The sequence below is a fragment of the Hippocampus bargibanti genome, linkage group LG18 (genome assembly GCF_051943395.1).
Source record: "Hippocampus bargibanti isolate YZ-2025 linkage group LG18, ASM5194339v1, whole genome shotgun sequence".
Taxonomy (NCBI): domain Eukaryota; kingdom Metazoa; phylum Chordata; class Actinopteri; order Syngnathiformes; family Syngnathidae; genus Hippocampus; species Hippocampus bargibanti.
The window spans coordinates 4573260-4596800 of record NC_142751.1 but is presented as its reverse complement, the minus strand read 5'-3'; the positions used below and the strand labels follow the sequence as shown (position 1 = coordinate 4596800).

General features: G+C 42.0%; 2 protein-coding genes across 4 annotated transcripts in view; both read right to left on the bottom strand.

Moving 5' to 3' along the window:
• Positions 1-9053, bottom strand: part of slc27a6 (solute carrier family 27 member 6) — a 29844-nt gene extending 20791 nt beyond the window's left edge. For both annotated transcript variants that reach the window (XR_016118179.1, XM_089019697.1), the window contains exons 1-3: positions 7928-9053; positions 3136-3345; positions 489-647 (exon numbers count right to left, since the gene is read on the bottom strand). Coding sequence is in view for 1 of the 2 variants with exons in the window: in XM_089019697.1 (XP_088875823.1) it covers positions 489-647; positions 3136-3345; positions 7928-8411 (853 nt within the window). In the remaining variant the exon portion in view is untranslated. The remainder of the gene's footprint in view (positions 1-488; positions 648-3135; positions 3346-7927) is intronic.
• A 145-nt stretch (positions 9054-9198) lies between these two features.
• On the bottom strand, positions 9199-23442 carry prrc1 (proline-rich coiled-coil 1). 2 transcript variants are annotated; one of them, XM_089019698.1, is made up of 9 exons: positions 23355-23442; positions 19864-19986; positions 18276-18611; positions 18054-18199; positions 17316-17418; positions 16947-17110; positions 14109-14212; positions 12684-12786; positions 9199-10766 (listed from the first exon to the last, which is right to left on the bottom strand). In XM_089019698.1, exons 2-9 carry the CDS (start codon positions 19958-19960, stop codon positions 10557-10559), a joined length of 1263 nt encoding a protein of 420 aa, XP_088875824.1. In that variant the 5' UTR covers positions 19961-19986; positions 23355-23442; the 3' UTR covers positions 9199-10556. The 2 variants fall into 2 exon arrangements, with proteins under 2 accessions (XP_088875824.1, XP_088875825.1); XM_089019699.1 differs by lacking the exons at positions 19864-19986; positions 23355-23442 and adding an exon at positions 18841-18991.
• Between the last annotated feature and the right edge of the window lie 99 nt (positions 23443-23541).

Below are 23541 nucleotides of genomic sequence, written 5' to 3'. Positions count from 1 at the left end.
TTTTTTGTTTTTTTTCACTTTTTTTTTGTTTCAAGTTCTGTCGTCTCCCTTTCGTGTGTGTGTGTGTGTGTGTTTCTGTAACTCCGCCCCCCGCTCACTGCTGCATGTGTCCCCTCCCTCCTCTACCACGGATCTTGACCAATCACGTGCGGCTTTAACTGAAGACTGGGAGCGGGGAATAGTGGGAAAAAAAGCCGTCTGCCGTTTTCAGCTTCGTTCACTTCAGAGATACAGCTCCAAGAACCGGCTCGTTCGCGAACGACACATCACTCATTGTGGCGCTTTGTGTGTTTCCCGAAAACTATTCTCACAAGCTTTGTGTGCATATAGTGGTAAAAATGGCCTTTAGTTTCTAAACTCAGCAACAAAGAAGTCTATTGTCTTGCTTGCATTCAAATCCATGCCATATGAATCAATCCTTCCATCGTCAAATCAGGCAAATACTTTTGCTACTAAAGAGACCATATCTTTGTCGCTCGTTTACTCACCTAGCTCAATGGTTCCGCCAATCCCAATCAGGGAAGCTGCGCTGTGGTAAAGCGGCAGAGATATATGTATCACATCCTTTTCAGTCACCCCAAATGCCCAGTATCCTCCTGCTGCCTTCAAGCTTTGGAGGTGAGTGATCACTGCTGCTTTCGGGAGCCCTGTGGAGAAAAGACAAAAACAAACAATATATATACATAGGTAACATCCGATTTACAACCACTTACGACCACCCGTACTTACTACCACGCCTGCCAGACCCTTTTTTTTTCTACGCCTGGCACCGCAACGCACTAGCAGCTGGCAACGCGTACTACAATTATGGCCAGCCAGCATCTCACTCTTACACAGCAATCTACTGCGTGACTACACTCAATACAGTAGTTACACAGTACAGATACCGTCTCGGCAACATCTCCTCTCATACTGTACACTGCTTTTTTCTCCTGTTCATCACAACTTCCAAGATGTAAACCCAGAGCTCCTTGTGACACTTTATGCAAAAAGCTATCCATTCCATCAAGCCGTCAACGACCATCACAAAGGTAAATAAAACAACTTTATTATTAGTAGTTTATTTCTTTAATTACAATACAATAGCACATTTATTATACAAAAATAAGGTATATTTTGTGTATCTGTGTAAGCTCTCAGTCGTACAGGAGTGGTCCATCGATGAAAAGGTTTCTCCAACCGTCATCTGTGCTTCTTTGAAGGTATTGGACGTTTCGTTTCTCATCCAAGATACTTCGTCAGCGAACTAAAAGAACTTTTAGTACAGATGACAGCTGAAGAAACCTTTTCATTGATATATTTTGTGTAGTTTTAAGGCTTATTTAGTTGAAAATTGTGTTTTATGGGGACCTGGGAACAGATTATTCTCATCTTAAAGGTTTCCTATGGGAAATTAATGTTTGGAATACACACTTTTTACCTTACACACACTTTCTGTGAACCAATTAAGTTCGTAAGCCAAGGTATCACTGTACACTCCTTTTTATAACACCCTTCCGGTAATCTCACTTCACTTGCCTCCCTTCAACTTTGCACTGGAGCAGTGAAGAATGTCAAAGATCATTGAGGAAGTGCACTCATGATGTGTTGTTATAGGGACAGAACAAAGAGGTGCATGATACCTGACTCCATATCACCCTGCAAAGTCTTGAAAAAGCAGGTTAACTCTGAATGCGGAGAAACATGACCTGTCACAGAACGGAGTGACTTTCCTTAGTCACATCATTACGGATACTGGCCAAAGTCAAACCCAAAGAATCTAACAGAGAGATAGATGAAAGAGCTGACATATGTGACATTTTCTCGGCTGTGTGAACCAGGTGGGAAAATTCATCATCCATGTAGCAGAGAAAAACAAAGCAGTGAGAAATCTTCTGACCAAAAATTAGAGTTGGTTTTGAGGTGTAGACTAGGACAGTTTTTAAAACCCTTAAAGGACAACCGACACCATTTTTTTGTTTCCTAACTGACATCAGAAAAACGTTTTACAGCATCTAAATTAGCCAAAACACGCAGGCTGATATTTTTAGTACTTCAAAATGACCTCAGAGATGCCGAGCTTCAGACGGTCCCGCCCCCTTGTTCGTGACATCACACCAGGATGTCTTGCCTTGCTCCAGAATCAAAACAATGGCTTCAGATTCGAAGATGCTTTCTTGTTACTCATCCAGTTCTGAATATGATTCAAAGCGTTCTGAAGAGGAAAGCATAAATGTTTGCAATCGATTAAAGAAGTCCTTCCGGATCAATTCGAGCCGTCAGGACTTCAATGTAGCGTCCCAGAATATACACAAGATGGCGCCCAAGCTCTGTTGGAAATAGGCTGATTCATCTGCTGGGAATTTGTGTCAACTAGTATCAAATAGTAGTCTTGGTGCAACACACGACGATTCACCATCGCGTTATTTATGTGTTTTCCTTCTAATTTCGCCATCAACACGGATCAACACAAAGTTTTCAGACCAAACAAAGTACCCAAAATGCATTTTGTGTCGCTTTCTCGGTCACGGGCGTTCCAGATGTGACGTCACGTCAGACATCGTCATCAACTCAAAAACAAGACTATTCACACGCGAGTCTTAAAACGTAAAGCTAAATGTGGTAGAATCGTTGTAAAATACGCCCAGTCGAAGTCATTTGAAGTGATTTTACAAATTATGGACACAACTTGTCCAGAGGCGTCGGTTGACCTTTAAAGATGCTCTAATCTTGGAATGCATGATCCAAACAGAAACATTGAAGTATGGGTGCTTTATCGGTGGTGTTCTCCTGCAATGGAGACAGGTCGCCGATGCTGCAGTTGCTCTCTCTTACAGAACGTTATGCATGAGTGGAAAAAGAGGCTTGAGTAACGAGGTGGGAGTGTGAGCGATTTGGTGATTTCCTAATAGTCTTTTTCCTTGTGTCATTATAAGGAGGACAAGCTGGATTTACTGCCACACATGATGCAGAGTTTTAGAATGGCAAAGGTGCCGCTCACTATGGAGCACTATGAGTGTAGAGCGGACACATATACTGCTACGTGAAACCAGCTTTGTTGAGAAAAAGTAATTAAAGCTGATTTTTATTTTTTATCCAATACCGATCAGCTCAAAAATTAAGGGATGTGCCCCAGAACATAGCTGAGATACTCACCAGTAGTTCCAGAAGTGAAGATGAAGAGGGTAGGGCATTTCAGAGAGGTGGTCGCACGTAAAGTTGCCGGCAAAGCTTTGTCACTGGCAGAATCTATTTTATCCAATATGGATTTCATGTTTGTGTCCCCACAATGGTTGTTCATTGCCCATACTTGAATGTTGTCCTCCAGTAGGTTGCTGACAATACCACCAACGCACTCTACTAAATCTGAGAGAAGGAAACAATCATGTCACAATTTATAAAACGATGAGTACAGTTGTGGTTCAAGAATGTATTGTTCTGTGAACTGAAGCAATTTTCCCATGAAATTGAATTGTAATGAATCCGGGACGAGGTTGATTTCTTTGAGCCTATAGTTAGGTATAATTTATAGCAAAAATAAAAACAAAAGTTGATCCTGTCTACTTGATATCTAATTTAAAGCAGATTCTTTACTTACAGACAGCGTAGGTGTTCAAATACCTGACATGTTTCGGCGTCTACTTCAGCCAGTCTACTTCAGTACTGGTTTGCCAGCCAGCACGATAGCTAATATATAGCAAATATCTGACGAAGGCTGAAGTAGACGCCGAAACATGTCAGGTACAGTAAAGTCTCGTTATATCGATATTCAAGGGAGTCCGAAAAAATATCGATATAACCGGGACTATCGATATATCCGACCCTGTTTGCATGTAATTTTCTCCGTGCGTGCATATCGATATATCCGATATCGATATAACGAGACTTTCCTGTATTTGAACACCTACCTACACTGTCTGTAAGTAAAGAATCTGCTTTAAATTAAAAACAAAAGCTACTGAAATGTGACATATTGATGTTCAAACTGTGAGTGAAAGCACCTCTGAGTGTTGGGCAAAGATTGTGTGATTGATCGTGGACTACAGTATATGAGTATTGCTATTCAGTGTCTGAAATAATGTCTGCCCGGATGCCCGGGGCGTGCAATTTTTACGTCGGGCGTACAACTCACGACCGGGTGGCCGATAACTTCTTCAAGAAAAAATAATATTTTTTTTTCAAATCAAACGTTTGCTTTATTGAATAAAACAAACATTTGAATGAAGATTTCGAAATCGGAATTAATTAATAAATTATTCAGATTTCGAAATCTTCATTCGATTTGGAAATACAGTAAAGTCTCGTTATATCGATATTCAAGGGAGTCCGAAAAAATATCGATATAACCGGGACTATCGATATATCCGACCCTGTTTGCATGTAATTTTCTCCGTGCGTGCATAGAAATAGTATCGATATAACCGGGACTATCGACATATCCGATATCGATAAAACGAGACTTTACTGTATCTGAATTTCGGTTCGTTTGTCAATTTGCATACTCGGCACAGCAGCCAATCAGAAGCCTGTTTCGTGCTTCCGTCGATAGCGTTATAAGGTCGTGCATTTGCATATCATTTTCCAAAGTACATGCACAGAACCTCAGTCCCAGAAGAAAGAGTCAAAAGAAGCTAACAAAATTTATGACGCGACAAAACGTAAACATACATTATCTCGTGACTGTAAAGTGTCCTTGAGAGTTTTGAAAGGCGCTTATAAATTAAATGTATTATTATTATTATTAAAGGACAACCGGACATGTTGTGTCCATAATTTGTAAAATCGCTTCAAATGACTTCTACTGAGCGTATTTTACAAAGATTCCTCCGCACATAGCTATATTTTATGTTTTAAGACTCACACTGAATATTCCGGAAGTCTTGTTTTGGAGTTGGTGACGAGTCCTCACGTCACTGAAGGAACGCCCCTGACCGAGAAAGGACACACTGTAGTAGTCCTTTGATCACATCAATGCATTTTGCGGTACTTTGTTTGGTCTGAAAACTTCGTGTTGATCCGTGTTGATGGCGAAATTAGAAGGAAAACACATAAATAACGCGAATCCTTGTGTGTTGTGACAAAAATGTTGAGCACATTTCCACACAGAGCTTTGTCGCCATCTTCTGCCTTTTTTGGGCACGACATCCCCCCACGCCCCAATGTTGCCTCAAAATGGCACGTAATAAATTCTTTAATCGATTGCAAACATGTATGCTTTCCTCTTCAGAACTATTTGAATCATATTCATAACTGGATGAGTAACAAGAAAGAATCTTCTCCGAATCTGAAGCCATTGTTTGGATTCTCGAGCAAGTCAAGACGTCTTGGCGTCACACCACGAACATGGGGGCGGGACTTTCTGAAACTTGCCACTTCTGGTTTCAATTTTTTTTGCAGTTTCAGCATACTTTAAGTCATTTTTATTGGTGTTTTGCATTTGACTAAAAATATCATACTGCGTGGTTTGGGTACTTTTGTCTTATTGTGTTTCAAGTTGTGAAAAATGGGGCAGGCAACTTTTCAGAGTTGTCTGCCCTGGTGTCCGCTAACTTTTTGTCATGAGTTTCAGACACTGTTATTGGTAATACAAAAAATACAATCAAAAACTGTCGCAGCTTGGAATTGAAGCGGATTTATGTGAGACAGGAGGTGTGAGACAATCTCTTTTCGTCAATGGATGCGACAGCTGCGATTTTGCTTTCAACATTTAGCTTGAAGTAGATGTGCACATTCCACCATGACACCCGTGATCCACTGCTGAAAAGGATGCTTTGATCCTCTCCTGTTTCATCTAGAACTGCTTCGTGTCACAAAGAGGGTACAGCAAGTGCTGAGGAATGAATGACCCTCTGTGTCTTTGTGGTGTCATATTATTTGTTATTGATTTTTTTTTTGTTCTTTTGACTTCAAGATGGAGCCCCGAGAGTGGCTGCCTGTCCAGCAGGTCATGTATTTTGTTTTTCTACTTCTTTATTTCCTTTCCTTTCTTCTTCCTTTCATAACTTTGCTGCTACGAAAACATAGTTCCAATGAATGTCAGTGCACACAAACCGATCCAACTATGATCAACAAGTGTCTTCTGAGACACCAAATCAGTCAAGAAAAACAGGATATTTCACCTTTGACTTAGAATCAGTATTTAAGTTGCAAAGCTTCTTTGGTCTCAGATGAGAGTTCTAAAAGCTTTCTGTGATTGTTGCCATCCTTTCAATCCCCGATTGTACCACAATTAAAGAGAACTGTTGACAAATGCAACAAGCACAACCATAACTGATTGAGCTTGTGACACTAGATACTACAAGATGTGACTCTTGTTGCCCAAAACAACCTCTGAATACTTCAATACAAGTTTACAACAATGACGGCAACTATAACCATTGCACTCCTGCCATAATTGTTTCCAAGGAAACACACAAATAACACTAAATTCAGTATTTGAACATGTTTTTTTTTACCCATTCCAATCATTGTAATGACAGACAAGACCTAACGACCTATACATGGCAGGGTTACTGAATGTTTCTAGTTATTCCAATGTGCCTGCTTTTGCAACAGAGGACAGCATTTTTTAACCAAGATCATGCTTGGTTACTTGAGCAACGATGTTTTCCTGTCACATGGTTGCACTATGATAATTCTTGTTAACTGAAAGACCTGGAAGACTTCCAGTCAAGCCAGACAGAGGAAGACTGTTTCAATATAACGTTCAGAATGGTTTGGTTTGAGCAAAACATCTAAATAATGTTTTGAACTATAGTATTGAAAGATAAAGTACATATATTGGTGTCTCAGACACTATCCACACTCTACCTTTTATATATTGCATTCACTTTCTGTGATAGCTGTCAGACTTGTTTTGCAGGAAGTTGTTGAGAGCCGGCTTGTCTATGAGGCAATACAGCTATAGGCATAGGCTAAGGATGCGGTGGCCTCCATATAAAAAAAATGGCACCATAGAGGACACCATATTAAAAAAAAGTTTGTGTGTGTGTTGGATGTAGGAACAAAATGTAAAGAAATGGCTAATAAATAAATACTACAAAGACAATATCAATTAAGAACCCCCCTCCACACCTCTATCACCATTTTCTTCAATCTCAGTACTCGCATATCCTTTTGTTTGAGGCCGTCAAACTGATTGATGTGACCCTAGAGTTCACACATTCGTAAACATGTCCAAAGAACTGAAAATTAAAATATTTCCGAAGAAAGGTGGTGGGGGGGCATTACAAAAAGGAATTAAATAAAGGATGACTTGTACTGTATCCAGCATTTAACAGAGTATACATCTGAGTGATTAACCTCAAAATGGTATGCTTGTTCATAAGTATGTGATTTCTCCAACTGAGTGTTAATCATTTCTTTCATCGCTTTGCATCAACATTGACATGATCAACACCAAACTGAGGTTAAAAGTATACTCTTATTGTTGCTTGATTTTCAGAACTTTCATCAAAATTTGGCCACAATTTGCGACATACGATATCATTGTTAGACTCCCTTATTCTTCTAAAATTATGTTATTGTGGAGAAGTCTTGGCTTCATACACATACATATACAGACACATACACACACCTATCTATCTATCTACATACATACATACATACATACATACATACATACATACATACATACATACATACATACATACATACATACACACACACATACACACAAACACATATATATATATATATATATATATATATATATATATATATATATATATATATATATATATAATGCCTCGTTTAAGGAGTCTGAAATTCCACAATTCCCAAACATGCATCATTTAGCACACGCGTTTCAACATTTAGCACAGGTCATGTGCCATTAATTTTCTTTAAAAATAAATTCCCATCACTGTTTACTTTTGCTTAGGTTTTGAACAGTTGAACTGAAGCCTTAGGTGACAAACTCCGTTCTGGTGTAAGAGGATATATTTACCTGCACCCACTATGACGGCTTTGGCTCCGCAGCAGGTGATGCAATGCAACAACGATCTCGACTTAATGTTTGTATTCAGAAACGCAACAGGGCAGCCGACCTTTGCTAATCCGAACCAAACGCAAACGAAGTCCGGTTCGTTGTTCATGAGCATGGCAACGCAGTCGCCTTTGGTCACATTGACTTTCTGGATGAAAACATTTGCTAATTTGTTGCTGCGCTGTTCAATGTCTTTGTAGGTGTGGACGCTCTCTTCGTAGATAATAAAAGGCTTGTCGGGGTTGCGGTGCGCCTGTTGAATGAACCTGTCGAGGACTGTACATACTCTAGATGTCAGTCTGAACAGCTCCAGTTTCATACCATACCGAGTCAAACTCAAAAGAAACAAGAAATCTTTCCAAAAGTAGGGAAAACAAAGTTTCTGCAAAACATGAGCAGTAAAGATTCCCACGAGTAGAGCTGAGATCCATGTAAAAGAGAGCATAATTTCTGCTGTGAAAACGGAGTATGATCTGCACAGTCCACTACGATGCCGCACCACCTACATAATCAACGCGATAAACGTCAAACAAGAGTGACGTCACACGAAAAACGTTCGCATACGAACCCACGTGAAAACACTAGCATACCTTCAAAATAAAAGTATACTTGTCCGCGTGTCCTATTCTGATGAATCAACCAGAATATAATCATTGAAGACATAAAAAGTCAGAAAATGTAAAGTATGTATATAATATATTATGGAGGATATTATGTTCCTTTCCAAAATTACCATTTACAGTGATACCTCGGCTTACGTAGTATTTGTTCCTTTTGGAACAAATACTGTATGCTTCGCCCTTATTTCATGACGAATGACTGGTTTGACGACTCTTGACTTCCTCTTGTGTTGATTTCATTGGTGCTTTGCTAATGTTTTATGTGAATTAAAATCAGAGGGAAAAGGAGGTCTTGAAGCAAATGTTGATAAAGGCTTTCCTGATCAAAGTACCTAGTATGGGCAATTTGGGAAATGCAACAAAGCATGTGTGACTTCGTATTGCCAAATTCACTGCTCGGTTTAGCAATTAGAAAAAAAGTTTTATTAGTTGAAAAAAGGCAACTCTGTAAACAAATCCAGCAACTTTTTTTAATGTCAAAACAGACACTTCCTCCAAAGCAAGAGCTATAAATAAGAAATGAAAAGTAAATATTTCCTTTATAATCTTGCCCGGATGTGTCTGTTAACCATCCAATGTGTGAAGTGAGTTGGAAATAGACCACCAGACCTCTCGGTTGCATTTGATTTAATTTTTACATGTGGCAGAGATAACCTATCATATATTCTATCAAGGCAATAGGGCACAATGATTCAGGGGTCCGTTTCAACGTTCTGTTTTTGGTTTTGTTCGGACTGAATAGTATACAAAAGCTGAGTAAAATATTGCATGATTCTGAGCGCCTTCCATTTAAAAATAAGAGCTTGAACAGGAAAAAAGGTAAACAATTACACAAAACCTCCATCAGTTACATACCAATACACTGTATAATGTCAGAAAAGATGAACAGATCATGATTACTTTCTAAAAATTGGATTATTCTCAGTGATCTGTAAGAGTAAAATCCAGTTGCCTGAGAATGTCAATTACCATTTAGAGTGATACCCCAGCTTACAAATGCTTTAGCTAACGAACTTTTTACCTTACGAACGTTAAATTCGCGAGAATATAATCATGGCATACAAACTATTTTTTGGGAAACACACGGAGCACCACAATGACTGATGTGTCGTTCGCGAACGAGCCGGTTCTTGGAGCTCCTAATAAGGAGCTGAAAATGGTGCGGAAAAGTGGGGCGGGGGGGTGCAGAAACACACACACACACACACACACACACACATGAAAGGGAGACGACAGCGCTTGAAACAAAAAAGAAAAAGTGAAGAAAAAAAAGTGAAAAGGTGAGAACATGGATAGAAAACAGTGAAATTTGGACTCCTTTCAACTTTTTTTGATAGTTCGAAGGCAAAGCGTAGGCTGCAAGGTTAAAATATCGCACGAATGAAGCTCCACAAATAAACCGCACAAGCCATCTGTGTAATTTGAAGAGAACCTACAAGCAAGGGAACTAGCTATGAATGAAGTTTCTAGTCTGTCGGCCTGCATATGTTGCTGTTGATGTACAACGCAGAGCTCCTTGAGACACTTTCTGCAAAAAGCTATCCATTCCATCAAGCCATCAACGACCAACATAAAGGTAAATAAAACAACTTTATTCTACAGTACAGTTTATTTCTTTAATTACAATACCATAGCACATTTATTATACATAAAATAAGGTACATTGTGTGTAGTTTTAAGGCTTATTTATTTGAAAATTATGTTTTATGCGGACCTGGGAACGGATCATTCTCATTTTAATGGTTTCCTATGGGAAATGAATGTTTGAAATACACACTTTACCTCTTACACACACTTTCTGGGAAACAATTAAGTTCGTAAGCCAAAGTATCACTGTATATCATTACCGTCTCGCTGAGTCAGTAAAACATGGAACTATGATTGATCTCATAGACAAATAGCTAAATCAGTTTGCTACTACTTCAAAATGTCCTGAAATGCTCCCAGGCCAAAACAAATCAGCAGAGCCTTCATGCAGTCCTCGAGGGCAGCCTGTGTTTGTAGATTCCAGCCAACGCTTTGGCAGCACTATAAATCATCTGCCGTTGTGTCATTCCCGTCATTGCCAGAAGCCATTCTGATGTAGCCATGTTAGGCAGACTGCGCTGCAGGACATCACCGACTGTGACCACAAGACCAGACCATCGAAGGCTATAGTCTGGAGGGGTCAGGGACTGAGCCTGGATGGAAATGACAAACACATTTTATTTGGCATAATTTTACATCATGTTTGCAGAACAACCAACATCACCATATTATAGTGCAATGTTGTTATTTTGTTCTGCGGTCAATCACAATTGAATTTTTTTTAATGTGTACTAAAAATAATTAAAACACTTCCTTGTGCGCAGTAGTGTGTAGAGCAGGGGTGGGCAAACTTTTTGGCTCAGGGGCCACATTCATTTCTAAAATTCAGTATTAACATACAGGTACTTTTATTAATGAGAACAGTGAAACAACTATGGTACAGCATGCGTCTGTGTAAGCTCTCAGTCGTACAGGAGTGGTCCATCGATGAAAAGGTTTCTTTAGCCGTCATCTGTACTTCTTTGAAGGTGTTGGACGTTTCCCTTCTTATCCAAGAAACTTAGTCAGCAAACAAATTTTTTACTGGTAGTTTAGGCCCTATATATATATATCCCTACTGTCAAGACATGGCGGTGCCGGACTCTGCTATGCTCCCTACTCTCAGGTTGGGGGGAGCAGATGACTACTCCCTGCGGCTCCACTGATTGTTCCTATTGTTCTGACTGACGACTGGCCTGATTGCCCCACTTCCTCCGGTATGACCTCATCAGTATTACTTAGCCTATGTTGCCTAAGTAGGCTGTTGTACGAACGATCCAAATTGCACCTCACCCCACCATATCGGTTTAATGAAGGATATAGCTGTTTTATGAAAATCGCTTCTTTTACTCCCCTTTCAAACCACCTATGTTCTTCCGCTAAGATTTTAACCTCATTGTCATCAAATGAGTGGTTGCTAGCTTTTAGGTGCATATGTACTGCCGATTGAGGCCCACTAGTATTATCCCTGCGATGTTGATAAAGTCTTTTTTTTTGAGAATTTGTTTAGTCTCTATCTGGAAGTCCCACAGGATCTTTGCTCATTCTCTACCACCTTGGGAGATGTTTCCCTGATCTACGGAATAGGTTTGATCAACGATAACAGCTTTAATCTAGGGGAACAACTAAACTAAAGTAGTTCAGACGAGATGACGCTCAAAGCTGGACAAGTTTGTGAATGCTCAATGGGTTGCTTTTTATTCTTGACAAAATATATATTTTATACAATGGTTATTTTGTGTACATCAACTTTTCCAATCCACTAGGATTTAACTAATTGGTTTATGAAGAGACACAGGCCTCTTTAAATGTAGTGAAGGTGTTTAAATGTAAAAATGTATATTTATTTTTAACCTGAGTGTTGCAAACAAAACGGCCAGTTAAGTATTTATTCTGAGCATACTGCAGGAAGGGTTCATTTGGAGCAAACATTATTTTGACATTGTTTTGACCATGCTTCCAGAAAGCCACTAAATCTTCTTTTCCTTTCGGCTTTCCCCCTCAAAGGGTCACCACAGCGAATCAGTGTCCTCCATCTTCAGAGGTTTTATCCGCATGTTTGTTTTGGCCAAGCTTTTACGTCGGATGCCCTTCCTGACACAACCCTCTGTATTTATCCGGGCTTGGGACCGGCACAAGAAGACTTATGTCCCTTTGTGGCTACAGAACAAGCAACTCGCTCAGTAAAAGGCTCCCAAACACAAAATGGTCATCGGCACAGCAACATTCAAAATGACAAAAACTATACTTACCATTTGACACTCAATACTGCACAATATTTATGCATAATTGAAAAGTATATTTGAAGATCCCCCCAAAAAATGCAGCTATATCGTGGAATTCACTGAAACATAACTCATGTGATGGTCGGGGTTTACTGTACTCTATCATAACTATATCTCTAATCATAATCATCCACCTTTGGGAGCAATTGTATTGTATTTTAATTATCTTCTTTTCCAAAATATAGACACATTTGTCATTCACTTATCTATTTGCAGTGATGTGTTGAGATGATTATTCATGTATACCTGCTGCACATGTTCGAGAGGCAAAGGAGTTGCCTGTGTGAAGACCTCCACTCGGGTGTTATGACCAGGGTCCTCCAGGATCAAACAGCCAATGTCAAACCATCTGAAGACAAAACCAGCATTTTCAAGTGGTTACATTTTTTTTCAGCTAGACTAATTTTGGGATGAATCATATTGTTCTGAGTGATTCTCTGAAAAATAGAATTTGCAGAGTTAATTGTTGCTCTGACCACGAAATGCCATTCTGTGGATTCACTTTCCAAATACCGTATTTTCCATATATAAGGTGCACCTTCATTGAATAAAAAGTTTTCAAAACATATCTAAACATAGAAAAGTTTTCAAAATATAAGGCACACCACATATCAGGTGTACAGTACAGTAGAGGCTGTGGTTACGCACGACTTCTACAGGGTGAAATGGAGTAGGTGGCTGCTGACAGTAGTTGCGAAACATGTTGTGGCTCAATATTACTTCACATACAGTGCTGTTCAATTGGGCCACAATGGGACACAAACCGGGGTCTTATTGTGCCGGTCCCAAGCACAGATAAATACAGAGGGCTGTGCCACGAAGGGCATCTGACGTAACATTTTTGGCATAGCAAATATGCGAATCAAAACTCTGAATCTCATACCGGATCGCTCAAGGCCCGGGTTAACAATGACCGCCATTGGCACTGTTGACCTATAGGGTGCCGGTGGAGAATGGACTACTGTTGGTCGAAGAAGGAGAGGAGGGATGTGTGCCCGGAGGAAAAGAGAGAAATGGAACACCAAGAGTATAGAACTCAGAGTAGGAACTTTGAATGTAGGAACAATGACAGGTAAAGGTAGAGAGCTGGTTGACATAATGCAGAGAAGGAAGGTAGACGTACTGTGTCCAGGAGATGTGGAAGTGGTGGAAAGGGAGCAAGGCTAGAAGCTTAGGGTCAGGGTTCAAGTTGTTCTATCACGGTGAAGACAGAAAGATGAATGGAGTTGGTTATCTTGAAAGAGCAGTTTGTTAAGAATGTCTTAGAAATAAAATATTGTCAGATGGAATGATGAGTCTGAAGCGAGAAATTGAAGGTGTGATGTTAAATGTTGTTAGTGGGTATGCCCCACAAGTAAGATGTGAGTTGGCGGAGAAGGAGAAATTTTGGTTGGACGTTGATGAAGTTATACAGGACAAAGTACTTGGTGTATCAACTGGAAGGAAAGTAGATAAGGAGACTTGGTGGTGGAATGGGGAGGTGCAGGAGTGTATACAGAGAAAGAGAAGAAGTGGGACACTGAGAGAACGGAAGAGAGTAGACAGGAGTACAAGGAGATCCAGCGCACGGTGAAGGTTTATAGTTTAAAAAAAGCCAACTAGACTGCTTTACAAAGATTTTATCACAACGAGAGATGGTGTACAACATTTATCTTCAAGTCATTGTCTTACTTGTCAGGAAAGAGCTCAGCAATAAATTTTTCCATTGAAACCACTGGCTGCTTCTCATGGATTACACCTGATCTTCTCAAACTATCAATGCGCTCCTGAGCCCCCTGCACCAAAGAAGAAAAAAGTTGTATGAAAAGGTTGTTTACATGGGATGGGACCATGTTTGGAAAGTCCCTACTATGAACATTCCCCCCTCCGGTGCCATCAGACGGTCAATTGCTGTGTGACAATGAGATACTGGCTGGATCGCCAAAATTGCCATACGCGTTGCTAGCGCGTTGCGATGGCAGGCGTTGAATTAAAATTTAAAAAATAGGGTATGGGGGTTGTGGTCGTAAGTGCGGGTGGTCGTAAGTCACGCCGGTTTTAAGTCTGATGTTACCTTTATAAACAGTTGTGGTCAAAGATTTACATACACTTTAGAACATAATGTCATGGCTCTCTTGAATGTTCAAATATTTCAACATTTCACATTTTTCTCTGATAGAGTGATTGGAACAGACACTTCCATCCATCCATCCATCCATCCATCCATCCATCCATCCATCCATCCATCCATCCATCAGGGTTGTCGGGTGTGCTGGAGCCAATCCCAGCCGTCTTCGGCCACTAGGTGGGGAGACACCCCGAATTGGTTGGCAGCCAATCGCAGGGCACACAGACAGAAACAATCTATCGCGCACAACTCACACCGAGGGATCAATCAGCCCGCCATGCATGTTTTTGGAATATGGGAGGAAACTGGAGGCCCCAGAGAAAATCCACGCGGGCCGGGGGGAACATGCAAACTTCACATAGGGAGGCCGGAGCAGGACGCGAACCGGCGACCCCTGAAGTGTGAAGCCAGCGTGCCAACCACTCGACTACCGGGCCGCCCGGAACAGATACTTCTATGACTTGACTTGTTTCTTCAGCATTGTCCACAAGTTTAAGTGAAGACTTTGGGAAGGCCATAGGAAAACCTTAATTCTAGCCTGAATTGGCCATTCAATTACCACTTTTGATGTTTGTTTGTGTTCATTGTACTGTTCGAACAGCAGCTGCGCCCAAGCCCCAATCTTCAGGCGGATGACTTTAGGTTATGTTGAAGAATTTGATGGTAGTCCTCCTACTTCATTATCCCATTTACTCTCTGTATAGCACTAGGTCCAATGGCAGCCAAACAGACCCACAGCATAATACTATCACCACCGTGTACCATCATAATTGTTAATTTAGATAGAGTCCGTCTGTTGCCCACCTCCTCCAATGAGTCCAGCGAGCAGCCCAGGACAGAACTGGCCTTCTTGACCAGGCACTCCAGTCTTTTCTTGTGCCGGGTGGTGATGCTGCCTGACCAGCAGACAATTCCATAGTGGATGGCTGAAGCAACCACAGAGTCATAGAAAGTCTTTAGGAGTGACCCCTGAACCCCAAAAGACCTCAGTTTCCTGAGAAGGAAGAGGTGGCACTGGATGTTCAACGGTGCAGGTGAGGATTCTTTCCTGCAAAAATCCACAACCAACTCCTTGGTCTTCCCGGTGTTGATCTGGAGGTGATTTAGCTGGCACCAGTCCACGAAGTCCTTGGTCAGTCCCATGTCCTCCTGATTGTATCCCTCTGTAATGATAGCGGAGTCGTCAGAGAACTTCTGAAGGTGGCAGGTTGGAGTGTTATAATTAAAGTCCGAGGTGTCGAGGGTGAACAGGAATGGAGCCAGGACTGTCCCATGCGACCCTCCAGTGCTGCATAGAAGCCTGTCCGACTCACAGTTCTTTACCATCACGTACTGTGGCCGGTTTGTGAGGTAGTCTGTAATCCAAGGTATGAGGTGGTGGTCCACTCCAGCATGCCGCAGATTATCCCCCAGTAGATTGGGCTGGATGGTGTTGAAGGCACTGGAGAAATCGAAGAACGTGATCCTCACAGTGGTGGCCTCAGGATAGCATCTCTGCTTCTTGCATATGATGTGGTATGGTTGGGGCCTTCAAACGGGGCTCTCCTACTCTCCCTGGAGCGATTCGCAGCCAAATGTGAAGCGGTTGGGATGATCATCAGCACCTCCAAATCTGAGAATGATTCTCAGTCGAAAAAGGTTGGAGTTCCCTCTACGGGTCGGGGAGGACATCTTGCCTCAAGTGGAGGAGTTTAAGTATCTAGAAGTCTTGTTCACAAATGGGGGTACAACGGAGCGAGAGATCGACAGGCGGATAGGTGCGGTGTCTGCTGTGATGCGGACTTTGTACCGATCTGTCGTGGTGAAGAAGGAGCTTAGCCAAAAGCAGAAGCCCTCAATTTACCCGTCGATCGACCTCCCAACCCTCACCTATGGTCACGAGCTATGGATCGTGACCGAAAGAAGGATCCCGGATACAAGCGGACAAAATAAGCTTTCTCCGTAGGGTGTCCGGGCTCTCCCTTAGAGATAAGGTGAGAAGCTTGGTCATGTGGGAAGGGCTCAGAGTTGAGCCGCTTCTCCTCCACATACAGAGGAGCCAGATGAGGTGGCTCAGGCATCTGATTAGGATGCCTCCTGGACGCCTCCTTGCTGAAGTGTTCCGGGCATGCCACACTGGCAGAAGACCCCGGTGATGACCCAGGACACGCTGGAGAGTATGTCTCGAAGGTGGTCTGGGAACGCCTCAGGACCAGCCAGGACGAGCTGGAAGAGGTAGCTAGGGAGAGGGAAGTCTGGGTTTCCCTACTAAAGCTGCTGCCCCCCCGAGGAAGCGGCAGGAGATGGATGGATGGATGTATTGTGTGTATATACTGTGTATATAGACATAAATATAACATGTGTACTGTTCCTAACCAACACATGTAAATTAAGGACGTTTAAAAAGAAAAGAGTGAGCAGACCTTGAGCCCTGCCGCATAACCGACAGGCTGAGGTGCAATGTTGGAAGGGCCAATTTCTCCTGTCACCATGGCCATTCCAAAAACCTCCTGAAAAGCATCCCGGACTGCGTCAACATTCATCTCATTATCCGATGTTACAATAATGTCAATGTCCCCGCCGGACTCTGTGGAGAAAGGACACACATTTTAAACTAAATTGTCTTCATCATCAGTTGATCTAAAATCTGTTTTTATATGCGAGAAAACAAGGCTAAGATTTTGTGGCATGTCAATCTTCTTGTTTATCAAGCTAGATATGCAATTTTACGATGTTTTATGACACGTATAGGTAGGTATCTTTTCTTAGGAATTCTGATCATAGATGCTTACTGATATATGGAGCCATGCCAGGATCCAGAGTGGTAATCACAGACTCTACAGAATGTTTCGTCTTATCCAGGACTGTTTTAACAACAGGGTTCCCAGCAACGCCCTACAAAGAAAACAAAGACAACTATTGTAACAATTACTGGGAAAAGAAGGGGCAACATCTACTATTCTTTAAAATGTTAGGGAAATATGTAAAAGGAGCCCGTGAAATGTACCACTTCATGAGAAAAAGACGCCAGAATTCGTACAGAAACAGGGATGAATCACTCTGAAGCTTGAGACCCTGAAGGTGTGCTTCACTAAAATAAAAGACGGCATTGGTGAGTCAGTTGAGACACTTGTGTTCTAATTTGTCTAAAAATATTTGTCCCGACTTGATTGGCGCTTAAACAGTGTCATGATATGAGCAATTGTATTTGCTTGGTCGGTGACACCCAGATGATAAGACGGAGGGGGTGCTGGGTGGGGCTGAGCAGATGCACAGCCAATCCCCATGGCTGTAAATCATGGGATATCTTGCTGTCATTGGGTGACATTAGCACTGGGAACCAATCAACCAGCCATGTACAAAAACTCTAAATCATTCAGTATTTTTTTTACTGAAAAAAAAAACACGGTTATCAAAAGGCACAATAATCAAAGCGGGATACAGCAAGGGATAACCGTATTTAATTTTTTTTTTTTTTTTTTTTTTAAGAAAACAGGCAGCTAAAAGGCAAACCATAACTACACATTTACCTTGAAAAAGCCCCATAAGCCCCCATTGCCACCATTGTCCACAGATTCTCTGGGATCCTCCTGCTCTTCAGGGAAAGTGATTGGGGATCTGGAATCGAATCCCTTGGACATAGCAGGCTGCTGAACCATAGGGTTAGAAAGTATACCTGGACACGAAGGGAAAGCCATCACATGTACTGCATCAATAGAATCTGTTATCGGGTCTACTACTGCACACATTACCTGGAATTGAGGTTGGGCTGGAAAAGGTTGGCATCAGCGGGGTCTGTGGTGCTCGACCGGCATGACCCCGTGTGATGTCATATCCTGCGCTCATGGAAAATTGAGAAACAGGGTGCCCCACAGGTGGGGCACCAGGAAAGGAAGGTGGTCCGGTGGAAGAACCCAGGGGAGGCACAGAGACAGAGGTATTGGTGTTATGGGGGCCGGCAAGTGGAGACGCCGGAGGAGGAAAGATGGTAGGAGGACCACTGAAAGCAGGAAGTGGGAGAGCACTGATTGAGGGGGAACAAATGGACACTGAGCTGGTGCTTGCAGCAATTGGATGGCTTGAGGGATCTGAAACACACATTTTAAACAGGATTAAATATTTTGCCAAAAGCTAGTTTTAGGACTTGGCTCGCTTCATTGGAGGTAAGTGGCCGTCGGTGCTTCCTTGTTGCCAGTTCATACAAGTCTCGCAATTTGGTCGGGAGAGTCCCGATTTTGACCACAATACTAATGTCTCACGATTCTAGAGACAAATCTCCCTGTTTTCCCCCCAAAATACATTTTTTTCATTTTTCACCGTTTTGTAACAATACCATTCGTCCCGATTTGGAAAGTGACTGAACTACGAATAGCCTCAATCACCATCATTTTCTGCCGGTGCTCGAAAAATGAGATTCAAGAATAGCTTGTCCCGCAGTGCACGTAATATCATACATTCGAGAAAAGCAGACAAATAAACATGGTCGATAGTAGCAGAGAGATTCCAAAGCGCCCTGCAGAAAAACATGGAAAAACAATGGAAATTTCAGTCAGTTTGGCAAAGCGAATATTCTTGGATAAGAGCAAGTGATTGTGGAGTATCATTTACATTTTGTTCAATATGTTGCGTGCATATTTCGGTCAGCCATGGTGGAAAAAAACGAAAATGCGAAACAACAACATTGAAAACCGGCATTCAAAAGAGAAAATTGAAATTGAGTTTGACACAAGAGAAGCACTTCGTGACAGTGCAAGACAGATGTTTTATGTGAGTGTTGAACAGTTTTACATACATGTAGTGGACAAAATTTCCATTTGGAGATAAAACCTTGAAAGACTTGTCAATTTAAGACACTCAGGTAGCTGTAAAGAAAATTGACTATGAAATAGTAGTCAGGTTGGCAAAGCATTTCAAAGATGTAAAAAAGAAGAGATCAAGATGCTGGAAGATGGCTGTGATTTCCAGTTGCTTAAAAAAATAAATCCCAGCTTTTGATGACAAGAGCTGATGATTGATGGCATAAGGTGATGGGAATGACAACAGCAAGAGGGGTGGTGAGGTTTCCACCATATTGGTTCTTCCTTCATTAAACCGATATGGTGGGGTGAGGTTCAATTTGGATCGTTCATACAATAGCCTGCTTAGGCAACATAGGATTAGTAATACTGATGAGGTGATACCGGTGGAAGTGGGGCAATCAGGCCAGTCGTTAGTCAGAACAATAGGAACAATCAGTAGAGCTGCAGGGAGTAGTCCTCTGCTCCCCCCAACCTGAGAGCAGGGACCTATCATTTTTGTGTTTTATTTACGCTAGGCACATAATCCAGACAGATGTCCTACCTACGCTCATTGGTGGAGGGCTGACTGAAGCAGCTGCACTCATTGGTGGTGTCGGGCTGGTTGGAGGTGGAGTCTCAATCCCACTTTCTTCCATCATCTTCTTGACCTTCAACGTCCACGTAACTGTAATATATTTTTTTACATATTATTTTCATTTTTGGACCGGTAGTCGAGTGGTTAGCATGCCGGCCTCTCAGTGCAAAGATCGTGAGTTTAAGACCCGGTCCGGCCTCCCTGGGTGGAGTTTGCATGTTCGCCGATGCTGTTGGACAATCTGCAGCTGGATGGATGCTTGGCTTGAGGAGCTCGCAATGAGAAGAAAGGGGTATCAATGTAAAGCGCCAATGCGTATGTAGAAATGTCACAGCTTTGAATTGAAGCAGATTTGCGTGGGAAAGGAGATGTGAAACAATCTCTTTTCGTCAATGGATGCTATAGCTTCGTGTTTGCTTTCAAAACTTGACGTGCTCATTTCACCATGACGTCCCTGATCCACTCTTTCACCTCGAACTGCTTTATGCAACAAGAAGGGTGCAGAAAGTGCTTATGATTGAAGACTGTCCCTGTCTTTTTTGTTGTGTCACATTATTTAAAAACATTTTTTTGTATTTGACTTCAAGATGGCGCCGCGAGAGTGGCTGCCTTTATAGCAGCTCCTGTATTTGAATTTTGCTGTGAAATGTAAATTCCTTCGATGAGCCTTTATTAGTGTCGTAGTGGATAAATTTACATTTCACAGCAGAAAGGTTATGAAAATAAGAGGAAATGAAAGGAAGAAGTAGAAAAACAAATACAAGGGCTGCTGTCAATGCAGCCACTCTCACTGTGACATCTTGAATTAAAAAAAACTAAATAACGAATAATGTGACAACACAAAATACACAGTCATTCAATCCTCAACACTTTATGCACCCTCTTTGTTGCATGAAGCAGTTTTAGATGAAAGAGGAGAGGATCAATGCGTACTTTTCACCAGTGGATCAGAGACGTCATGGTGGAATGTGCACGTCTGCTACAACATAACAAATGTTGAAAGCGAACAAGAAGCTGTAGCATAGATTGACGAAAACAGATTGTCTCACATCACTTGTCCCACGTAAAAACGCTTCCATTTCAAGCCGCGACAGTTCCACATATGCATCGCCGCTATGCACTGACGCTCCTTTCTTCTCATCGCGAACTTCTCAAGTCACACATTTTTACAGCCGCAGACTGTCCAACAGCACCAATCTTTCCGCGGAGCTAAATGGGGCTGTGAAAATGCTGCCCATCACAGGTGAAAAAAAAAAAACAAAATCGCCACAGGGCTGTCCAGCAATGACCGTCAAATGGCACTGACATTCCTCCCAAATCAAAAACAGTGCTGGCATATTCATGCTGCCGAAAAGGCACAACCGCTCTGCAGAGTCTCCTACTTGAGTGTTGTGGCCAAAAATGCTGAAAAACAATCCGTGTCCGCACAACATACAACAACTCAAAGTTACAAAAGAAAATAAAAACCAATAAGACAAGCAGGGCACGTGAGACCACTTGCTGACGGCTGCCTACTTGAGCACCATCTTGTACTTCTCTAATAAAGGCTTTTCTAATCTAATCTATCCTACACCCAAGCCTGACTACATGGGTCCCATGAAATCAAGGTTGAACCTTTTGAGCATAGTTGTCGCAGCTGTGTTTGGCATAAAAATAAAAATATATATACTGTATACAGTCTGTGTAAGCTCTCAGTCGTACAGGAGTGGTCCATCGATGAGAAGGTTTCTTCAGCCGTCATCTGTACAAAAGTGAAGGTTTCGGACGTTTCGCCTCCTATCCAAGAGGCTTCGTCAGCGAACTAAAGTCTGACTGGTCGTATCGGCCCCATTTATATATCCCTAATGTCCAGACCTGGTGGCGCCGGACACAGCTATGATAGGTCCCTACTCTCAGGTTGGGGGGGGGGCGCGGGACCCCCCCCTGTGGCCCCACTGATTGTTCCTACATTCCTGACTAACGATTGGCCTATTACCTGTTTTGCCTTGCATGCTCAGGCAAAACAGGTTAGGCAACTTTCGCAATGCTGATGAGGGTCGTTATGCTGATGAGGTGATACCGGGGGGAGTGGGGGTAATAGGCCAATCGTTAGTCAGGAATGTAGGAACAATCAGTGGGGCCACAGGGGGGGGTCCCGCGCCCCCCCCAACCTGAGAGTAGGGACCTATCATAGCTGTGTCCGGCGCCACCAGGTCTGGACATTAGGGATATATAAATGGGGCCGATACGACCAGTCAGACTTTAGTTCGCTGACGAAGCCTCTTGGATAGGAGGCGAAACGTCCGAAACCTTCACTTTTGTACATATGACGGCTGAAGAAACCTTCTCATCGATACTGTATACAGGTAACATCCGATTTACGACTAGGTTCCGTTCCAAGCAAACGGTCGTAAGTCAAAATGGTTCTAAGTCGAAATCCATTCAAAATGTTGAATAGAGACTCAGTGCGAAATGACTTGCAAACGACCTGATTCGGATGGCTCGGGGGCGGGCAAGCGTGGCTCTGGGTCGCCGGTGTCTAGCCGGTTGCCCTCTCCCTGGCCTTGTGTGAGGAGGGAGAACGATATCACATATTGTGGTGAAGCACAAGTTGTTTCTTCAAGCAAACTTAAAATTTGTGTTTAATATTTCAATTAAGATGGTTATTTGGGGGTTTTACTGAATATGGGACACGGGGAGTGTACAGGAAATGAGGACAACACGAGGGTTAATTCCAAATTATTGCCAAATTCCGTAAAGAATGCCACAGTTCGACCCAACCAGCTGTTAAACAAGCTCCCAGGAGTTTGCTAGTTTACCCCTATTAAGTAGAACCCGTGGCTAAAATCAAAATGTGATAATGTTTTTAATCCATGTTCCGATTTCAAATCAGTTTTAATTTGAACGCTAAACCTGAACACAGCCACATGCACAGCTTTCAGGGATTGTGCCCATTTGTGCAACCTCATTTATTTTTACTTTTTTTTTTCTAAAAAACGTATTTTCATTTTAATTGAACAAGCATATATCACATTAACGGTGGTAAATATTCTGAAATAAATTACTATACATCTATCACAAATACCAGACATTAAAACAGGTCAAAGTATACTTTCCAAATCAATTGTACACTACAGTAAATGCAAAGTAATGACGGGGGGTGGGTTCTTTTACAAGTTCGCTATAAATCAGTTTTAACACAACGGAATTGAAATATTATGATTCTTTGAGCGATGTACCATTACCATCGGTATTTCCAATCTAAAGCTCTGTTATGAACACGTTTTTACGAGAGAATTCAATAGAACCACTGTTCCGATCAGTTGTAAAGGACACGTATACACGGCTATTCATTAAAAAAAGGAAAGTCAGTCAAGTTCTGAAGATTTGTTTTCAGTTTGTCTGAAGTTAAAGGTAGCACGTCCTGGGGACTATATAAATTGATAATAATGTACAAAAAGCAAAGTCTTGGTTCTCACCTGCTAGCTCGATCACCTTTCTTTCGCATAAGGAATCAGACTCATTTTGATGACGTCATTGTTGCCACGTCTGCTCACAGTCTCTCTCTGCTGGTCTCTCGCTCCGCCCACGACGACTAAAGAAATCAACCACACTCATTGCCCAGCAAGTACGACAAACATTATCTGATCGTGTGATACACTGAAG